The sequence below is a fragment of the Eumetopias jubatus genome, unplaced genomic scaffold (genome assembly GCF_037043125.1).
Source record: "Eumetopias jubatus isolate StellerSeaLion01/CBP00866 unplaced genomic scaffold, mEumJub1_p1.0 scaffold_12, whole genome shotgun sequence".
Taxonomy (NCBI): Eukaryota; Metazoa; Chordata; class Mammalia; order Carnivora; family Otariidae; genus Eumetopias; species Eumetopias jubatus.
In genome coordinates, this window is record NW_028274818.1 from 58,589,806 (window position 1) to 58,612,445 (window position 22,640).

The following is a 22,640-nucleotide window of genomic DNA, read 5'->3' on the forward strand; positions in this document are numbered from 1 at the left end:
TTGATCTCTGGGTCATGGGATCAAGCCTGTGTCTGGCTCAGAGCTCTTCCTCTGCCCCTCACCCTGCACGTGCGCACTCTCTCATAAATAAATAAACCTTAAAAAAGTTTGTTACATGTGACATTATGGTTATGGAAGAAAATTTACATATTTTTAAAGATGCCCAAAGAATGTCAGGTGAACTGACATGTTTTGGGATTTGTCTTCAAATAATTCAGAAAAGAGGAAAAAGAACAAAGGAGTGGATGAAGCAATCACTGAGGACGGATATGTGGAAGTGGGTTTTACTATTCTCTTTCGTGCCTGTTTGAAATTCTCCATAATAAAAGATCTTGAACATACAGGAACGATGTGTACATGTGGGAACCTGCCATAAAATCAGACGGTTCCTCGCACCACCTCCACCAACTACAAATGCCACTTGCCTCCTCTAAGAGAATGCTCCCTCAACCGTCACAGGCAGTTGGGGGGATTAAGTCATCGGGCCCTAAATCCAACCTGGTTAGCACCGGAATCATCCAGAAGGATCAGGAGGGAGCGTTCAGCTTCAAGCGGGGAAGAGATCCTCTTAAACACTGCCGAACCAGCCCGCCTGGGGCTGTGGCCGCCCTCGGAAATAACGAGTACGTATTTGGTTGGCATGTTCCCCGTACAGCTTGGAAACCAGAGCCCCAGCAGGAGGCAACTCCCCAGTACTTCTGCCTCCACGCGAGGAGGGAGGCGTCTCTCTTCTTTTTGCCGCATCACATGTGATGGATGCGGCTCACGGGAGATCCGCTCCCACAGGTGATCCCAACGGCCCTAACTTTTCCTCTCCCACTCCACGGAGCATGGAGGTATGCGAGCCAGGGGCTTGGGCCTCCGTGGTAATTTACCAAATTTAATAACTCCCTAGAAAACATCACTGCTTATTAGACATTATTCGTGACACAGCTCTGAACAGACTGTCGCCATACTGTCTTCCAAACTGAGGTCAAGGCCCCTGGGCCTGTGTCTATACAACCACCTCCCTCACTTCACCCCCACCTAGCTCCTCAGAACACTGAAAACTGCATTTCAGGCACACAGCACATTGATTTGAATAAGGAAGAAGTTCTTTTATTTGTTTATTTTGGTGAGCTAGGCCACAAGGCACCGTGTTTAAGAACAATGCTTGGCGGGGCGCCTGGGTGGCTCAGATGGTTAAGCGTCTGTCTTCGGCTCAGGTCATGATACCAGGTCCTGGGATGGAGTCCTGCATCGGGCTCCCCGCTCCGCGGGAAGCCTGCTTCTCCCTCTGCCTCTCTCTCTCTCGCTCTCTTATGAATAAATAAAATCTTTAAAAAAAAGATTTTATTTATTTGATAGAGAGAGACACAGCGAGGGAACACTAGCGGAGGGGTGGGAGAGGGAGAAGCAGGCTTCCTGCGGAGCAGGGAGCCGGATGCGGGGCTCGATCCCAGGACCTGGGATCATGACCTGAGCCGAAGACAGACGCTTAACCATCTGAGCCACCCAGGTGCCCATCAAATAAATAAAATCTTAAACTAACTAACTAAGAGTGGGTTTAAGATTAGTACTCGCGTACCGTCCATCATGCTATGCAGAGTGCCTGGCATACAGCAAGTACTTAGTAGCTATTAGTTATTACTGTTATGTCCTGTTACCCCTACTCTGTGGCAAGGTCCTTGCCAAGACAGAGCTCCTTGTCTTGTTCATTTTATTTTCTCATGCTTGGCACACCGCCTGGGGCAGGACGGTTCTCGATATAAATGTGTTGAATGAGTAACATCCATCATCCAATTGGTCAACACTTGTTGAGCCCCTGCCAAGCGCCACATACTAGTCCACGCACTGAAGATGGAGCAGCGAACAGAACAGCAAAGCTCTGGGGCTCGTGCTCCAACAAACAGACAAGCATATGTACAGCTGGACAGAAGGAGAAACAGAGTGAGCCTGAGGGGGCTGGGGAGCCAGGGGAGGGGGTGAGGCTGCTCTTTTATATATGGCAGAAGGTCTCTCTGAGGTGAGCGGAGACTTATAGGAAGGGAGGGAGCAAACCACCCAAAGAAGTGCCGAACGTGAGCTCCAGGCAGAGCGGACAGCAGGGGCAAAGGGCCTGAAGCTGGCAATGTGTGGTGTTCCTGAAGAACGAGGAGGCCAGTGGGACCCGAGTGGCGTGAATGAAAAGGCTTTCATCTCTTTTTCTACTTGGTTAAAAATGAGCACATGACACAATTCAGTAATTGAAAAAGATGTATTAAAATATCCACAAAAGTACAACAATTTTGAAGAAGGAAAAAAAACAAAAAATAACAATGAACTCGATGGTTTTTCCCTAGCTGGATACATTGCCACTGAAAACCTACAGGTGGTTTGGGATTTTCACCTCTTAAGTAATCGCTTCTAGGTGGCCCCTGATCACACAGAACGTTAAAAGGTCTCCTTCTGCCACTAATTAGACATGGGAAGGGCAGCTCTGCTAGCTGAAAGCAACCCAACTGTTGTCATCTGTGGCCAGGCATGGGGACACTGGGTCGCAAGAGAAAGGGCCAAAAAATCCAGAGGCAGTTAGGAGAAAGCCCCAGGGCCAAGGAGGCAGCTGTCAGCGCCAGGTTGCGCTGGATGCCCCCGGTGGCAGCTTCCCAAGCACCCGTCCTCGCAAGGAAAGGAGGAACCGGGACTGTCGCTCTCAGGACGTGTTAGGAACGTCTACTTTATTCGCAGGACCTGTGAAGAAAAAGGACAATGCCCCTTTTCTCTGTAAAAAAGGACTCAAGGAAACATGACACAGACGAAGGCACCCCCCTCGGTCTCTCAGCAATTTGTGTCCTTTCTACCTTACGGCGGTCTTGGTCAGCTGTCCGCTTCTCGGGTGGCAAAGGCTCACCAAGAACATCGATCGCCATCATCAGCTGGAAGAAGGGTGATGATCCCAGCACGCCCCCCCCCCGCAAACACACACGCGCACACAGGGCTTTAGAGGCTCCTGCGGTTCTCAGAATGGATGCAGGGAAGTTTCCGGGGGCATGGCGAAGTTGCCCACTTCGCAGAAACGTGTGGGGCGAGCCCTGGGCACCCCCATATCAGCTCGTGCACAGCTTTGCGCCCGGTGCCCTTTGGGAGCGCTCTGCAAAGTGGGCTTCGGAGTCACCGCACGAAGGTGACAGCAGGTGGGGAGGCAGAGCGAGCCGCTCTGGGTGCGCCTGAGACTCAGCGGCAGGAAAACTAGCACAGGCCGTACGTGCTCTGTGCCCGGCTAGCCGGGATCTTGCCCGATGGGGGGGCTTTCCCGTAATTTTAAGTGGAAAAGAAATTCTGTTAAAATCATCCAGAAAAAAGGGGGGAATGACAATAAAAACAAGTGTTCGCTGATCTTCCCCATGTTTTTCATTCCCAGTAAAAGATAAAAACTCATCGGCTCGAGACGGGGTAAGAAGGGTAGTCATTGAAGACTATGAATTCTTGGAAAGGATACCCCCATTTCCCCTCACCTCCTTATTTATCAATTCCACGTAATGGGAAAAAGTGGGGGGGGAGTGAAAACAAAAAAAGAAAAACCAAAAAAACCCCACCCCAAACACCAAAACAGTAACAGAGAAGAGACTTCCAGAGCAGAAGTGCTAATAACCCTACCTGCTGACTTTAAAAATCTAGACTATCTATAACCTTTGAGGCCCCATGAAGCTATCACAGAGCCGTGACCAATGCCACCTCTCGCCGGAATCATGACGGAAGCTTTTAAAAAGACGGTTCTCTAGAGACAGCTCCGGGATGCCACAGACTGGCTTTGTAATTATCCCAATTTGTGCCTACTTAAAAAGAAATGAAACTCCTCTCCTTCGGCTGTATGGGGACCCTTATTTCAAGCAGGGAGGACTTGGGCAAAGAATATAAGTGGCACCTTTTACTCTCCAAATGGCACCGTACTCCTCAAGCAAGGCCTGGGGTTCCTACTTCAATTACGTATATGGTATTGATCTAAAAGTACCTAGAAAGAGGTGACCTTGGCATTTATCCTTTGCTGGTCTTGCTATGACAAATTCACCAAATGATATGATCAAGGGTGTAACATTAAGGTCAGTCTCACAACATATAAAGCAAAAAACCAAAACACCAACGAAAACGTCTCGAACTGTGTTCAAGTGGCACGGCTTATGGAGGTCCTCTGTTAGAGGCCACCCTGGGCACGATGCCAGGACAGTGTCTCCACTCTCCAACCACGATAAATGCAAAGACTGATTAAGCCCTGAGACAGAAGGGCCATGTCTACTGGAATACTAAAGATCTGCTACCATCTCCATGAAGGCCAACCACATCTAAATGACAGCGACAGGAATGTTTCTGACTTTCCCCAACTGTAAAGGACCCTGAAAGAAAGTACAAAACAGCAAGACAATTTATACACATGGAGAATCATACCATCTTTTCATCATGCAACACTGGTTCCCCATATCAGATTAAATAGATTATTTATACATATCCTTTATACACATCTTTTTCTCCTTCCACGAATGAACATGTGCTTGTCCTTGCCCGGCTCTCCAAGGCCACACGTGGTTATGGGCTACATTTTCTGCATAAGTGTCCCCTTTCATTTTTTTCTTGCTTAGGATATGTTCTGGGTCTTCTCTTAATTTTTCCGGATGTCCGCATACACCACAGACTCTGACTTGTTAATCTTGTCACTGTGATGCCCGCCAGAGTGGTCTAACTGCGCATATATGACTGGGCCCTGGAGAAGAGAAGGACAATTAGGGGTGTGGGAAAACTGGTGGTCCCTCCAGGGGCACGGGCAGAAGCAATCATCAAAGTGGTAACATTAGGGTTCCAGAGTCATGAGTTCCTTCTTCGGAATGTCTTCAAGAAGACCTCTTAGGAACAGTATGTCCAGGGCTGACTTTAAAACAAGTTTGGGGTTGTCCGGTGATTGTTAAAGCTGGTGCACGGAGGCATATTACATTATTCCATCTACTTCTGTATCCGGGAATTTCTACACAATATAATATTCCTCCTCAGGAAGTACCCTTATCTTTGTATCTGCCACAGAATTCCTCAACCCTTGTAACTGGGATCAGAGTTTTAAGGACTAAGATGGGCACCTGAGACCCACTGAAATTGTGAGCACCTAAGAAACCAGCATGTTGGGTATCACCCAAAGATATGATCGATTTGAACTGGTCACTTTGTACAAACAGGTGCTTAAAAACATTTCAAATATTCTCTCATGTACCTACTGAGAATATAATTCTTTTCGTCTGATCCTATCATAACTAATAAGGGTATTGCTTCTTTGATATCTAAGACCAGGTAACTATTTTTCCTGTTTTAAAATAAAAAACCAAAAAGCTATGATCTGGAGCAATGTGAAGAAAACTCTGGATGGACTAGTATAGAGGAGGCCCTCTGGCCTCAGCAGTGAGGAAGGGGGCCCCAGGGCCCCAGCCAGGACAGCCAGGGAAGGCGGGCTGCTGGGAGGCACAGTGAGCTCTCTGGCTCCTGGGGGAGGAGGCCCGAGCAGACACTGGTGTTTCAAGTATCAGGTGGGTGCTCGCACTTCACAACCCTTATTGTCCCTCCCTTCCAATCCAGAGATTCTAAAGTTAGAAACAACAATAACACAACAGCCCTGATTGCAAAAGTCAAGTTCAATATAACCCAAAGTCAACTTTTTTCCCAATCCAGGAAACTCTCCTTGAGAAGTCAAATATTGTGCTTAAGCTTTCAACTTTGGAATCATAAGCTCAGTAGCCAGAAGCCTGTAGTTCCAACTAAACATCCTTATTCCCACCTGGGGACCCCAGAACTTGCATCCCCTAATGTGTCGTGGGGGATCCAGAGGAGTGCAGGCCCTCCAACTTCTCCAGAAGGGACATGCTGGCCGTCAGGGCCACACGATATGCACCTGAAGTGGTTAGAAAACAATATCCCAGGGCTGCCTCTCAGGCCAACCGCCTGTCCACTAACAGACTGTGATTGAGACCACTGTAGACAGTCCAGCCAACTGCAGGTGCAGAGATCGGCTGGACTCTCCTGGCCAAATCTACCCAGCCAACCCACAGAATTGGGAGCCAAATAAATATGGTGGCTGTTTTAAGCCATTATGTTTTGGGGTGGTTTGTTACACAGCACTAGCTAATTGATACACTAGGTGAATGGAAAAGAAAGAAAACAGAGAAAACAAAGACAAAAAAACACAGAGTAAGTGGAGAATCGGTCAGTAAATGTTAAAATACCAGTAAAGTCTCTCATGTGAGACAGTGCTGTCTTCCATGGCAAGAGGACACAACAATTTGTCGAAAGCAATGGGGAAAACACTGAAAGATAAAAGGAATTCCCTCCTATTGATGGATTTGTGTGTGTGGTTTGTTGTTTTGTTTGTTTGTTTTCAAATTGCTTACCACTATCCCATGTCTTCATTCCCTTTCCCTCTTAGAACGGGGTCCCGAGGTCAGGGATTTTGTTAGTTAAGTGCCTAGAGCAGGACTGGGCAGACCCAGTAGGTGCCAGTGAAGGGGTGGATGATGTAATGGATCCAAAGGAATTCTGGGATGTGGCTCAAGATCAGGCATCTGCTGCTAGATCTAGCTCAATCTAGAACAGCTCTTTGAAGCTGGGTTCTGAAGGTTATTTGGAAGCTGAAAGTATCCTGGGTCTCTGTGGAACATGGAGGATCCAGGGAACGAAGATAAGTCACTTTTGGGTATTCGAGAATTAGAACAGTATCAAGAACAGCACCTATGCTAAGCTAGATGTTTTTCCTGTACATCTTGGCACTCACCCCCTCTACCCTCCACTTTTTTTTGGCAGGGTGGGGGTGGGGGGGTACCTTACCATAAAGAATTACAGCAATCGAGTGAGAAATCGCTCTGGATACATTTTCCCCCAACTATTTACTGCATAAATTGTCCTTAACTACTGAAAATGTTTCAAGAAGCAAATTGCCTGACCCAGGTCTAGAGATAAAATTACTCCTAAAGTCCATGTGTATGAAATGTATTCCAATATAAAAACCAACTGGTGAAGGTGGGGGGAAAGGCATCATAAAGAAAGGGTCACGGAAGAGCAAGAAGGCCCACCTCCAAACATGCACTGATTACGCAGAAGCCAGCGTGCTCGGTCCTGCTGTCCACTTTCCGTAGTCTCTGCGCCCCTTTCTAATCTCAACCACGCCCGATCCTCTAGCACAGGTACCCCACCAAGAGAGAACATTTGCTTTTACCATATGCTCAGTGACTGTTCATAAAACACCTTTTTCAGTATTTATGTCACTGCCAAAAATAGGTGTGAAACAGCCACATATTAGGACTCTGAGATAAATGAGATTGAGTATCAAAATGGACTTGAAAAGAACCGGACAGGCAGGAGACAATAAGCACCTACCTTTGAGCCAGACAGATCTGGATCTAACACCAGTTCTGCCACTAACTAGTAACTCTGAGCAAGTGACTCAACCTAACAAAGCTTCAGTTTCTTCATGTGGAACACAGGGACGATAAAAGAATGTGCCTCGCAGGGCTGCTGTGAGAACCAGATGAGGCGAAGAGCGTGCGTACGTCAAACATTACCGCATCCTTGTGCCCCAGCTGATAGGTACCTAACCAGTCCACTCCATCGCTGTCCCCCACCAATCCCTGCCTTTTGCATTCAAAACATTAACCATTTCCAGAAAAGGATTCAGGAAAGAGACCCACAAAAATTATTTTAAACTAAACTTCACAAAGAAAGAGTTTTGCTTCTCATCCCTAATGCCAGAATACTCTAAGTAATGCCTACCTAACACCCTTCCCAACCCAACCTTCTACTTCCACTTCGCTGAAGAACCCTAATTCGGGTTTGGTGTTCCCCATCCCTTTGCCCAGGTAAATGACCCCACCCTTCCCTGCCCCCAGGGGTGAAGCCCGTCATCATCCCTGTCCCCTTGCCGATGACGGGAAGAGACATCAGCATGTGACCCTCTCCCAGTCGGGACTCAGAGAAGTCTGCTGGGGGGCTTCTGGTAAAGGAAATCCATAATAAAAACCGCATGGGAGGAGCTTTAGCTCTTCTCCCAGCTGCCTTTTCTCAGGTGCTGCCGGAAACCATGGCGGCCATCTGGAGGCTGCAGGAAGGAGCCCAAGAACAAAGACAATATGCAGAGGATGAAAGAAGAAGGCGGAAAGACTATGTCGTCGATGACACTGTGGGGCCACTGAACTAAAGAACACAGAAGTACCTTGCGTTGGGACTGCTTGTGAGTTAATAAACCTCTGACTGTTAAAGCTACTTTTACTCAAGCCTTCCAGTTATAACAAAAATAGTGACCAAAGACAAATAATATAGCAAATTTCATGTCCTGGTTGGGTGTTATATCTCATCTTTTGTAAATTTCCTCCTTAGGGCGCTCCTGTTATTTCCCTTCTTCTGACAAAATAACATGGAGTTATTTATTCCTCCAAGTAGTAATTACTAATGCTACTAGATTCTCGGATGGTGCCTGTGGGTAGGAAATAGAAGGTTTTGCTGATCAGGGAACATGTCATGATAAAACCCCTGGAAGAAAGTACCAAGTGATAGCTTGCAAATATTCCTATCCATGCCCCCACTTCACCAATCTGATTGCTAGCATGGGCAGCAACCGCCTATACCTGTCCTTATAAAGCATAGTGCACCACCGCCCTTATAATTAAAAACAGAAAAATGAGAAGATCGACTTGCCGCGCAACCCATCATTTCAGAGATGAGAAACAGATGCTGAGGTAAAATAATTCTCCCCAAGTTCACACCACTGGCTGGATCCCAGAGTTAGTGCCAGTCTGTGACACATTACTAATTCTTAAAACACTACCCTGGAGTTCATCTAAGTATGAAGATTTCCTCAAGGCTGTTTGTCAGGGTATTAAAAAAAAAAAATCTGTTCATTAGGATATTAAAAAAAATTCGGGACACCTGGGTGGCTCAGTTGGTTAAGCGGCTGCCTTCGGCCGGGTCATGATCCCAGAGTCCTGGGATCGAGTCCCACATCAGGCTCCTTGCTCAGCAGGGAGCCTGCTTCTCTCTCTCTCTCTCTCTCTCTCCCTCTGCTTGTGCTCTCTCTGTCAAATAAATAAAATCTTAAAAATAAATAAAAATAAAAAATAAAACAAAATTTCAGGCCATCACAGAAAAGCCTAAAAATGATCTTAACAACCCAGAAGACTCTCAGGTTTTTGAGGGCAGGGTCTGGGTGCTCATCACCCCTGCATTTCCTGAGTTCAGCCTACACCACCCGCATAGTAAGCACCCACATGTGTGTGGAAGTGATCAAAACAAAACATACAGAGGAATGATTAGATTCTTAAGAGAATCCTTATGTTTGGTTGCATTCAACTTACAAAGGGTAATGAATCTCATAAATTCCCTAATAAGATGATCATAGCAGGTCAAGTAAGTTTTTCATAAACTGTGAAAACCTTTGCAGCCTCCGTTAAACTGAAGAGAGGGTATAGCATGAGGATTCTGGCAACTACAAGTTCCGTCCAGTACTCCGGTGCTCGGCCAGAGAGGCATCACGATGCAAACTGAAGATGGCATGTGAGCGACAGTGAATAAATGCACTCACCAGGGGCGCCTGGGTGGCTCAGTCAACTGAGCATCACGTTTGATTTCAGCTCAGGTCATGATCGCGGGGTTGTGAGCTCGAGCCCCGCGTTAGGCTCTGCGATCAGCGGGGAGTCTGGCTGGAGATTCTCTCCCTCTGGCACCCCCCGCCCCCCCCCCACCCCGCGCTCACTCTCTCTAAAATGAATAAATAAATCTTTAAGAAAAAAAAAAGCACACACTAGGCTCACCTGCTAATGCTCTATGGCATTTAGGAATTTTACGGTGTGAATGAAGCAAATGTTTTAACCTTAGGAGAGTGGTCCCTGTTGTAAGTTGACATGGCCACTAAATGCAAAGCCAAATAAAACAAAAACTAGAAGAGAAGTCTGCTAGGAAATCACATGATCTACTTCCAAGCCTTGCGTTAACTGGCAAAGGATTTGTAAGTTCCAGAAACAGGTAAGGCAGAAACTAGTTTTAACAAGTACGACTGTAAAATAAAAGGTACTGTATGACTTGATAAGAATAACTAAGTCAGACAAAGGGTACTCAGGTACATGCCACCTGAACAGAAACCCTGATTTACAACCTGATGGGAGACGGAAGAGGCCTTCAGGGGTCTGCCCTGAGCACAAAGGAAATCACCCAGGAACCAACTGTGAGGAATGCCACAATTTTACTCCCGAAGCCAATCTGGTGTTATCTTGCGAATGCTGAAAAATGCCAATACAGATTGACACAATGGCTGGATTACTTCTCACCAACCTCTAGAAAATGCCATTGAGTTCAGCCTGGGCGGAACCCTGGGGGTTTACTCGCAGCAAGTGAGCCATCTCTGACTCAGGGATAGCAGGACGGCAGGGGGAGGTGTTGGCACTCAAAACGGGGTGGGCAAGTCTGCTTCTAGAACAGTGAGCCCTCATCTCTCCTTCCTCTGCTCAGCTCCCATGCAGGGGTTTCTTTCTGGAGAAAGTGATGAACCCAAGAAAAAAAGACTCGCAGCAACTGATACTTAGAGGTCCCCCAATGGAAGACAGCCAGCACTTCATACCAACTGTGAAACCCACTACCCAGGAAGCTCTATCTCTGCACAAAGAGCTTCTGAGCAGATTTGAGTACCTTACATATCAAGGATCATTAAGCATACGAGTAAAGCTTCTAACATAAAAGACCGAAATTATAAGAGAAAAAGGTAATCGAAAAGAAACAGCAAAATCAAGTGACAGAAGAAAACATTAAATAAAAAAATTACATAAAACCTAAGAAAAAATGATAAGCTCAGAAGAAAAATGCATTCATGAAAACAAGTACAGGATATTATAATTAGGGAATAAAAAATAGCTTTTTGAAAATTATTTAAAAAGGGGCACCTGGGTGGCTCAATCAGTTAAGCATCTGCCTTCGGCTCAGGTCATGATCAGGTCTTGGGACTGAGCCCCGCATTGAGCTCCCTGCTCAGTGGGGAGCCTGCTTCTCCTCCCTCTGCCTCTCCCCCTGTCCATGCTCTCTCTCAAATAAATAAATAAAACCTTTTAAATAAACAAACAAGTACTATGTAATAAAAAAACAAGACAAATATTGGCTCCATGAAAAATAAAAAATTACAAAAGGAAACAAATATATGTGGTACAATGGTGGGGAAAAAAAAAGCTACACACAACTTTGAAATATACCTAAATCCAGTGACATAACCACCTTGGGAAGAGGCCCGTGCGTATGTATGCATACAGAATGTGTGTTGGGAAGAAAGGCTGGGAGAAAAAGAAACGTATATTCTCATTTTCCATAGTATGGAGTTGGTAGATAATATCTAAAACTGAACTATCTAGAAGTAGTAATATAATAAAGTTGTTTAGAAACATGAAGATAAATACCAGAAGAAATAGTTAAAAGAATGGAAAGCGTTTGGCTTTTACTTCTTTAATTTTTTTTTCTTACTCCCTTCTCTTTCCTTCCCTTTTCTGACTCTAATCAGATATTGCCCATCTTCTCTAGTCTGCCTTTCTCTTCGTGCTTCATTTTGGGTAGTTTCTATTGCTGTGTCTTTGAGCTTACTGATATTTTCTTCTGTGGATTATGCCATCCAATGTTGCCCCCCCCCCAATTCTAGTCTTTTTTATATGTGTCTCATTATGTCAAGGTTCCCTTCAAGGTAATTTAAAAAATTTTCATACTTGTTTAAAACTCCTGGTTCTATGTCCATTGTCTATCATTTCTGGGTTTGTTTCTATTGATTGACTTTTCTCCTGGTTTTGTTATTATTTTCCTGCTTCTCTGTACGTGTGGTAATTTTTGATTGGTGCTAGACATTGTAAACTTTACATTGTTGGGTGCTGGATTTTGTTGTATTCTTATAAAGAGTGTTGGATTTTTGTTCTGGCATGCAGCTAAAATACTTCAGTTTAGTTTGATTCTTTAAAGGCCTCCTTTTAAGCTTTGTTATGGTGGGTCCACAGTGTCCATACCTTGGTGCTAATTAGCCGTACTACTAAGGCATGACCATTCTCAGGACTGCAACCAATACTCTGTATATCACGAGGTCTCTGAACTCTGGCCTTGAGGAACACAAACAATTCCCAGCCCTGATTGGTATCATATAACCTACTGCTTTTCAGGTGGTTCTTTCTCTGGTTGGAGGGTGTTTTCTCCCATGCGTGCAAAAATCTCTACTCAGAAAAGGCTCAAGGGAGCCCCACCACTGCACGTCTCTTTTTCTCTGTGTAGTTTCTTCTTCTCTGGTACTTTGCCTCATAAATCCTAGACACCTTAATCTCCCCAAATACTGACTTCTGCCCCTCAATTCAGTGGGACAACTGAGCTCCGTCTGTGCTGCCCCTCCCAGCACTGCAGTCTGGAAACTGCCTCAAGACAGTAAGCTCAGACAGTCACAGGGCTCCTCTTATTTGTGTCCTTTCTCTCAGGGATCACAGTACCACACTGTGCTGTTTCATTTTCCAGTGTCCAAAAACCATTCTGTCTCCCCCCCGCCTTGTTTTCAACAGGTGAGCAATTCCCATAGTGCTTCAAAGCAGAAGAAAAAGTTTCCAAGCCTTCTTCAGATTCAGATGTTATGCCTAACTCTCAAGCCTTTATTTATAACCCTATTCCCATTTGCAACCCGAATTAGTGAACTGAGGTATCTGAGATACACTGTTATCTGAGAGAGACAGATAGACTAGGAATTAGTCATGAGGACTAGGAATTAGTCATGAGCCCTGATGCTATGATATGACAGAGAATGTGCTAGAAGAACTTGAGTTCTAGACCCAATTCTGCGATTTGCTGGGTGTGTGCTTTCAGTGATTTTACATCACAATGCCTCCGCTTCCTCACTGCTGACGGAATAAGGCCCATGAGTACCACTTCCACAGATCACTGTTATTCTTTTCTTTCTTCCTTTTAAATCCACTGAGCTCCAAAACACCTCAGGGAAAAGCTGTCATTGGCCAAATTCCTTAGAATGCTTTCTACCCCAGAAGGACAGAGTCGGTACTAAGCTCTGGAATTTTTGCCGTGCCACAATTAGAGTTCCAACAACATCGCCGAAACCCAGTATTAACCACAATGCTAGATCCTATGCTGAGTTCCAAATAAAAGTTATTTCTCTTCTGTACTTTCTATGAGAAGTAGAAATCAATGCCTTTCCTCGTTCATCAAGCCTACCAATTATTCGGATACATGCTTACTTTCAAATTCTTCTAAAGAACTCATACAAAATATTTTTTTCTATTTAATTTCAATACCAAGAATATCAACTTTTCCCTAATTCCTTGTCTTACAGAGCGCCTCAAAACACAACCTAGTTCACTAGATTTACTTCCTTAAGCAATCAAGGAATTACATCAGACAAGGCCATTTTCTAATTTCATTTGGCCGAGAAGAGCGGCATTGTTAGTAACAATCCGTTAGCAGTGCTTTGGTGGAAACCTTTACTCGGGTCGATTCTTCTCCACATATTTTCTTGTGGCCCTCGTAAGCCAGCTCTTATTCCCCCTCTCCCTCTCTTGCTCTCTTTCCTGTCTAATGGCTCAGTATTGCTTCCTACATCAGGAAAGTGACAGGGCACCAAACTAGAGAGGACAGAACAGTGGGCAGAACTGCAATCAGCCGTTACCTGGTGGGATCCAGAAGGCAGGCTCTTTACTAGACCCTCTGTGTCGGAGGGGGACTTCCGTGGGGCCTGCTTAACTGGTGACACACTCTCTGATGTACTGCAGCTGGTGAGTTGGCAGTTTGGAGAACAAATGTAAAAAAAAAATAAATAAAATTAAAATAAATGGAAAAAAATATAGATATGCAAGTGATGACAAGATGAAGCAGCAGATAAAACCAAACACAACAGAACAATGAGTATCAAAATGGTCACAGATCTTGAGGCTATTTTTCATCCCTGACACGATTTCTTTCAAATCAATGAACCTACTGTGTGTGGATAGAAACCAATGTAGTGCAACCTTGGTTTGCTGCTTTGTGTTTTCCCCTGTTATCACTCCTCCTCTGGGATTAATGCTTAAAGAAGCTAAAGCTTCGTAATAGCAATCCAAAGCAAACCTCTGCTGAATGTATTTCAAAAATTAAAGATCCACATCCAGGGTTGTCGCCTTGGCTCATCTCATCCCTTCCATTCCTTAGCTCCCCATGTTCAGTTTCCCCACTAATACTACAACCCAACCAAAGAAAACCCAGGAAGTGACAAACGATAAGACTGTGGAATGTCACATCACAAAGGCTGAACTTCGTCAGGACTCTGGGCACAACAAGCATTATCTCATAAATAAAGAAGGTAAAGTGAATGCCAGGAGGTAACTCATTGGGGATTCTCTAATGGTACTTGTCAGAGCTTAAATCCTTTATGATGCATTTTTAAAGAAAATCTTAGAGGTTTGGGGAGGTCCACATTCAAGTGTGGTTACTAAGAACAAAGCAAACTGTGTGTTCTGTGAACTGTGTCTTCTCTGAAACAGGAAGCTCTAAGCTCTGTATTCCCAAACCAAAATGGTCTGAGTATCTAACACAAAGAGGGTCTCAACCACCAATAACACAATTCACATATGAAAGAACACAAGAACACTAAAACACACACACACACACAAAGCCACTCTACATGAAGAACATATATATATATATTCTGATGATCATAAAACCTCCGGGAAAGCTGACAACCCAATTTCCCTGGGATGGTACGCTCAACAAGTTGCTAATGCAAACACAGGACATATTTGTGGACAAACTATAATAACTGTTGGGTTAGCTCAGAGCTAGCTGGTTAGTTGTCCACAAGGGGGAAGGGCTGAATACATACACGTCAATGTTAACAGCAATGGGATTAGTTACCATGTGTCTAGTGGGAGTGGAAGAGGACCCCAGCCCCGTTACAGTCCCCGTGTGTCCTCTATGTCAGCCTTCCTTAAGAAGTGGAAGAGAAGCAGGATCTGATCCCGGCACACCAAGGTAGAAAAAGCAGGGGAGGGGGGAAAAAAAACCACAGTAAGAAGAGAAGCAGCATACACGATGCCATGCAGGATTCTAAGGCACGCTTTTCTGCCCCCTTCTGACTCCCAAAGCAAGAACTACAGACCCTGGCGGGTCACTACCCTGGATTAGTCTCATGTTGAAAACCAACGCTCCAGTTACAGTTCATCGTAAAGCACTCACCATGCAAAAGGGAAGAGAGAGTCAGCAGGACAGAAGCATTCCAAGCAAACAAGATCCGAATTTGAACACTCAAACGTGTTAGAACACGGCACTCCTAAAGACTGGAGCAGCACAGGGAGCCAGGGCTCCCACTGCCCAGCAACACGGGGGGTCCAGGGCTCCCACCACCCAGTAGCACGGGGGCCAGGGCTCCCGCCGCCCAGCAGCACGGGGGGCCAGGGCTCCAGGGCTCCCGCCGCCCAGCAGCACGGGGGGCCAGGGCTCCAGGGCTCCCGCCGCCCAGCAGCACGGGGGGCCAGGGCATGCAATTCTCTGAGCACACTCCCTTCAGGCTGCTGACGAGCCTGTGCACAGGGGGCCCGGCTCGTGTTGCAGCCCGAATCCGGCCTCCGCTCGGTCTTACCCCAGGAGTCCTACAGAGCTTACATGGGCTAGCTGTCCAGCTGGAGTGGGGGAGAGAGAAGGTCCTTCAGTTAGACACGCACCCTCTGCTCCGAGGTGCTCTCTTTGAGAAGCCATAAACAGAAAGAAAATCTACTTCTCTTTATTGCTGGTACATTGTGGTGTTCAACTCTTTGTTATCCCAGTTTGGAGAAGTCCAGCCATGCATTCGAGAATGATCAAAGCAATAAAACTGCTTACAAAACAACAGAAGGGAAAAGCCCTCATCATCACATCTGTTGGAGTTGTTTATTAGCACCAGGCTTTGGGACTAGCGCTTTATATTCACCCAGCTGAAAAGAAGAACCTTGTGCGATTACTACCAAGAGATTCAAACCACACCGATAGTGGGAAAGGGACGTCTGTGGCTTTGTGGTCCTAACTGTGGTCCGTCTGTGGCACCGAACCTGAGACAGGCACTTTGGAGCGAGCAGAGTGCCACAGCCCACGCTTACCCACAGGCCACTGCTCTCCGCTGCCCCCCAAGGACACACTCCCCGATTCCAATGTGAAAGCAAACAGTAGCTCATACTTCACCCTTCTTTTTCCACAAAATATGCACCAGTTTTATTCCTTTCCTCCCCCCACCTTGTCCCCCTCCCCCCCAAAGCACTGTTTCTTACCCAGTATAATCCCGTTTAGAGTTTCTCCTTCTATAGAGGACAGCCAGGATCATGCTGATGAGCAGAGTGAGACCTAGGACCACAGCAGTAACTATACCCACTACCACCCAAACTGGAAACACGGGCAAGATCTCTAGAGAGAAAGAACAAAATCGTTTTAAGGTACTTTCCTACCAAGAGAAGAAGTGGGATTTTATTGAATTAATAAGCAAGTGCTTTAGCAGTTTCCACTTCCTCTTTTATTGTCCACATTATGAGCACCTAGTGTCTAAATGATGAAGTACAAATATTAATGGATGAAGAATGAGCTACAGAGCAAAGCATTTCTACGCACACAATCCCTCCCTCTCAATGCTCTAAAGTCAGAGAAATTCCAGGGGTGTGAATTTACCTGGCTCTCCAACAAAGCAGACTTTGTCTCAAAAGGAGACACCAGAACCTGCATTTCCTGCTTATTTTCCAAAAAAGGGAAGAGAAAAGCTGTCCTGCTTTTGCAGATGTGAAAACTTTCTCTCGGGGAATATGGAAGCAATATTAATCTTTCCCACTGCCCACCTCATCCAACCACCGTGAATTCGGTCTGACTTCTAATTAATACTAAAGAATGAACACTGCTGAATTTGGACCAGTGGGCTCCAGGGACACAGATGAAGAACCCGGCTAGTCCAGCTGGGGAAGCAGGGGCGCCCTGAACCCGTGCCAGTGAGCGAGCCGCAGGTATACGGGGGCAGGGTCTTGAATGTAGTACAAACACACTCCTTCCCAACACGCCCGGAAATTTAAGACTTGCTCTCCACCTAAGCCTGAGATAGAAGGGACTGTGCCACCACTGCCAAAACACTCAAGGAGATACCTTTCTCTACGACATAGAGCCTAATGTGTCCTGGTTGGGCAACAATGTCAGGAGGGTTTTTGACGTCACAAATATAGGTGCCATTGTGTATAAACTGCATATTTTCTATGTTGATTGACGCATCTTTCTTGTCGAGGTCTCCAGCCCAGCTGATTCTGTCCTTAAATGGTGGGTAATTCCCAGGATACACTTGCCCTTGGGAGTAGTGGAAAAACTGCAATTAGAAAAAAAGAACACATGAGCTCTTCTCAAAGGTAGGCACTCTAAACTGTGTAACAGGCATGCTGTGGAAGGTTCTTTTCAAAAGACTTCATAGAGAAAGAAATACAACTTCATATGACAAGTGAGCTATGGAATAGAAGCCAGACCAGAGTTTAGAAATCACAGGGTTCGATCCTATTTCAGTTGAAGAAATAAACTCGTGTATCATCTCAAATCTTCTCAATATGCCACTGATGAAATGATTACTCCCCATTTTTTTCTTTTAAAGATTTTATTCATTTATTTGACAGAGAGAGACACAGCAAGGGAAGTGGGAGAGGGAGAAGCAGGCCTCCCACAGAGCAGGAAGCCCAATGTGGGGCTCGATCTCAGGACCCTGGGATCATGACGCCAGCCAAAGGCAGATGCCTAACGACTGAGCCACCCAGGCTCCCCTCCCCATTTTTCATACATAAGGAAAAGGAGACTGAAGGAAGCCATTTCCTCAAGGTCACAGTGATAACGGGGTGGATCCAAAGTCAAAGTCAGGACCATCTGACCCTTCAGAGCCAGTGACCACACCATGACTGAGCCTGTGAATCCAAATGTTTCCGTCTGAATTCACAAAGTTTACCATTTAGTTCTACAAAGACCTGAAGTAAGCAAAGCCTAAAGTTCACAGATCAGTTAGTTAATCTGAAGGGTTTCTCCCTCTTATGTATTGGTTTCCTAAGGAAATGTTACAGGTGTGTGAAAGGAAGCCCAGACACCGCAATGTCCTCGCTTCTCTTTGAAGATTCTGCCTTCAGCTAACTTTCCTCACACCTGCTTTTAGCAAAGGAACTCATTTCTCAAAGAAACCTTGTCAAGCCCTATGTCAGGCTTGAATTTTCCTGGAAATCTGTAAAAACCAAAGCATCCAGCTCATCTTATTAAACATATTCTGATACTTTCATGTTAAAAGATCTTATATCAATAGCTAAGCATTCTGGAATTACCTGTAATCAGGTTGGTATGTAAGTATAAACTGAGTAGCCTAATATGCTCATGACAAATACAGCATGTTCTTTGTATTAAGTCTTACAGACTTGCCTCAACCCACTTGACAAAAATGTTTTGAGCATACATGGAGCCAACTATTTGAGAGAGAGTTATTACCACTGGGTGTCTTCCTGGTGATGTTTTATTTCCTATAGACTAAACAATGCCCCTCACATCCACTCTTACCAAAGACTTCAGTTGGGAAAGCTTCACAGGTTTGGACTTTTTTTTTTAAAAGATTTTATTTATTTATTTGACAGAGAGAGACATAGCGAGAGAGGGAACACAAGCAGGGGGAGTGGAGAGGAAGAGGCAGGCTTCCCGTGGAGCAGGGAGCCCGATGCAGGGGCTCGATCCCAGGACCCTGGGATCATGACCTGAGCCGAAGGCACACGCTTAACAACTGAGCCACCCAGGCGCCCTGGTTCGGACTCTCTTGGGTAAACTTATGTGCGCTTGATTTTGCATCTATAGGAAGCATGTTCTACACTGGGGCCATGTTCACAAGAAGAAGCAGACTATTTCCCCCATGACATTTGCATGATTCCTGCTCTTACTCACTCTTGTGCTACCTTATACAGAATCACACCCAGCTGTACCAGTGAGTAAGTTATCTAAATCTACACTCCTGGACTTGTCCCCAGCCTTCCTTCCTTCTCAGGCATAACATGCAGGGCATCTTCCTTTTTTGTGCACATCCTGGGGGACACAGGTCCACTTAAGAATTTGGAAGTCAGGGGGCTCCTGGGTGGCTCGGTTGGTTAAGCGACTGCCTTCAGCTCAGGTATGATCCCGGAGTCCTGGGATCAGGTCCAACGTTGGTCTCCCTGCTCAGTGGGGAGCCTGCTTCTCCCTCTGACCCTCTCTCCTCTCATGCTGTTTCTCACTCTCTCTCAAATAAATATTAAAAAAAAAAAAAAAAAAAAAGAATTTGGAAGTCAGGTATATATATTCCCACCCAGTGCCAACAGAGATTTTGTTTTGGAGACTTATTTCAACAGAAAATATGTAGCTTTGATGACATCACATATGAAAATGAAGCCACTTAGGCTCAACATAAAAATGGTTTTATTCCAGGGGCTGCAGTCATCTCTATACACAGCCCAAGTTCTCCCAAAGGAGACCCTCAGGAACTCATGATGTAGAAATAATGGGCAGGTAGTCACTCTGTTCTTTCAGGAAAGGCATCAAGGGGAAATTCTTAGCACAAAGACTCTCAGCAAAAAAAGACACTCAAAACTTCCACAGATGAACAAACAGCAGCTTCTAGAGTTTCTAGACCATGCATTCTCAACAGGGGTGACATCTCTCACAGTGGGGGCAAATACTGGCTCTAAGGGTGGAGAAGGATAAAAAAAAAATCTTACTCTTTTTACAAATAAAGCACAAATAAAGATGTAACAGTATATCTGTGGTCTTAAAATTTCACAGAAGGGGGACAGAAATTAGGAAACCATGTTTCAAAAAGACTCCTTAGGAAGGTGATAATGAATAAAAAGATTGAGAAACACTGCTTTAAGCAATCCTTAAAGCTTAGAGACAGTAAATATTATTAACAAATTTTTCCATCTGAGAGAGAAAGGATATGTAAGGGAAATAACAGAGCAACTAGAGGGAAACAAAACAGGGTTTGAACAATTCCAGCTTGTGTGGTGTGACCTTGGGTAGGTCATGACCCCCTGAGCAGTTTCCCGTGCCCCCCAAATCTGTAGTGGGGAAAACACTTGTTCCTTGCAAGGGTGAGGAGGCAATGTGACAGAAGGCATGTGGGGGGCTCAGCATCCAGACAATGCTCAACGATGTAACTCGTCATCATGCAGAAGAAGAATTTATCTCAAAGAGAAGTGGCAGACTCTGTCCCTGCCGAGGACCGACACCCTGAAATGTGAGACCCTGCTAAAGCACGTCCACGTGCAGATGCAACAACAGAAACAAGATAAACTGTGCACGTTAGCACTGCAGGAGCCAGACATGGTCCTGAGCACCTGACTTGAACAATCCTCTGTGACCCTCATAGCAGCCCCAGGGGGAGGTCTGCTCATCCCCATCCTCCAGACAAGAATCAGGATGGTTGGGGCGCCTGCGTGGCTCAGTCGTTACGCATCTGCCCTCAGCTCGGGTCATGATCCCAGGGTCCTGGGATCGAGCCCCACGTCAGGCTCCCTGCTCGGCGGGGAACCTGTTTCTCCCTCTCCCTCTGCTCCTCCCCCAGCTTGTGCTCTCTTGCATGCTCTCTAATAAATAAAATCTTTAAAAAATAAATTAAAAAAAGAGAAAGAATCAGGATGGTCAGTCCACGTGGAAGCACCCCATTGCTCAGCTAGCACTTAGCTACTGACTGACTAATCTTCCTGTCAGCTCTCCGGGGCCCGCTTTGTTCTGCCCCTCACCTTAGTCTGAAGTCCCCCATGTACCATTCATTCCTACCCCTAATTGTTCCCGTTCTGAGGACCCTACATAGCCCCCACACAGTAAGTTTCCATGACTACTGCTGAATCAGATGGACTACAAATCAAAAACCTTCATACTTAAATCAGAAAGGAGTGTGTGTGTGTATAAAATAGGAATACTTCAAAGAAATACAAATAAAAATGGGGTAAACGAAAGCTGAAATGTGGAGGATAAACCGGGATTAGTCAGCAGGGTCAACTAGAAGCTACTTGGTGGAAGAGAAATTCCATAAGGGGATTTGATGGAGAAGAACAGGGGGCTGGAAGGAGGAGAGTGCCATCCATGTAAAGCCAAGGAAATAACTGCCTTTAAGGGATGCTGAACTTATTTTTTTCCTGGAGAGTTTGAAGCTAGAGAAGGGCCCCGGAATCTACGTCAACACACTCGTGTGGGAAATGAACCATCAGAAGAATGGATATTCATTATACTACAGCAGCGAAGAACCCGGGAGGAAGGCTCAGCAGGAGGAAGTGAGCATTCTTACCGACACAGTGGTGTCGGTGCCCTCGGGCTGGAAGCTCCAGGAGACAGAAGTCAACGTGCCGGTGGTGTTAGTGGACTTGAACTTGCATGTCAGCTTCCCTTGTGTCCCATTTGCCACGAAGATTTCTTTTGGTGTATATACCTCCAAGGCTGATGCACCAGTGGTCACTGGAGAAAGAACAAGGAAAGCTTGAGTAGGACTTCGCATAAATACCACAGTCCATATCTATTAGAGAAGACAACAAAGATAACGAGAAAGTTATTTGATATATACGGTATATCTGTTGCTATCGTGTACTACACATTTCTGGCCGAACAGTCCCCCAGCCAGGTCCTTCCGACAAGCACGATAAACTGCTGACCGTCTGGGATTCTGTTTTTGTTTTTCAGTAGGAAGATATTTTCACTAGTTCAGCTATACCTAATGTTTATGTTTTCTTTTAAATTAACAGATTTTATTTCTTAGAGCAGTTTTAGGGTTACAGAAACACTGAGCAGGAAGCCGAGGGTTCCCATCTACTCCCTCGCTCCCCGCCCCCACCAAGTTTCCCCTATTAGGAACATCTTTTGTTAGTGTAGTACCTGTGGCAGTTGTGGAGTCAGTATCGTTACATTATTGTTAACGAAAGCCCATCACTGACATTAGGGCTCACTCTGCTACACAATTCACAAGTTTTGACAATGTATCCACTATTATAGTAAAACACAGAATCATTTCACTGTCCTAAACATCCCTCCTGCTCCACCTATTCACTCCTCTCCTCCCTCCCCCTCAATCCCTGGCAACCACTGATCTCTGTACTGTTTCTTTATGCTTGCCTTTTCCAGACCACTATATAGTTGGAATCATACAGCAAACCTAGCCTTTTCAGATTAGCTGCTATCACTTAGCAATGTTTATTTAAGTTTCCTCCATGTCATTTTATAGCAAGACAGTTCATTTCTTTTTCCTGTCGAATAATGTCCATTTTATGGATATCCACCTCTCGGAGGACATCTTGGTTGCTTCCCTGATGGTCTACTTTTAATAATGCAGAGGGCCTATTTTTTTTTCAGTTCTTTAAATAGTTCTATTTACCTGTTAAATTTCAACTGCTAGGACACTGAACTTTTCTCATCTTCCATATTTAATGCAATTAAAGCTATTCTAGGTAAGCTATCATTTCACTTAAAACCGTATTTATGGGGGTCTGGGTGGCTCAGTCATTAAGCACTGGACTCTATAGAGTTCAGCTCAGGTCATGATCTCGGGGTCTTGCAATCAAGACACCCCCCCCACTGGACCCTGTGATCACTGGGGAGTCTGCTTGAGATTTTTTTTCCCCTCTCCCTCTGCCCCCCACCCCGCTCTA

The 22,640-nt window shown here is 45.4% G+C and overlaps 1 protein-coding gene across 1 annotated transcript in view; it reads right to left on the reverse strand.

The window, feature by feature from the left end:
• Nucleotides 1-2,222: 2,222 nt before the first annotated feature.
• MPZL1 (myelin protein zero like 1) overlaps nucleotides 2,223-22,640 on the reverse strand; it is a 59,145-nt gene continuing 38,727 nt past the window's right edge. Inside the window, exons 2-6 of the mRNA XM_028111923.2 lie at nucleotides 21,290-21,456; nucleotides 17,113-17,326; nucleotides 16,260-16,392; nucleotides 13,655-13,757; nucleotides 2,223-4,714 (exon numbers count right to left, since the gene is read on the reverse strand). Of these exons, the coding sequence (XP_027967724.1) occupies nucleotides 4,613-4,714; nucleotides 13,655-13,757; nucleotides 16,260-16,392; nucleotides 17,113-17,326; nucleotides 21,290-21,456 (719 nt within the window). The 3' untranslated portion in view covers nucleotides 2,223-4,612. The remainder of the gene's footprint in view (nucleotides 4,715-13,654; nucleotides 13,758-16,259; nucleotides 16,393-17,112; nucleotides 17,327-21,289; nucleotides 21,457-22,640) is intronic.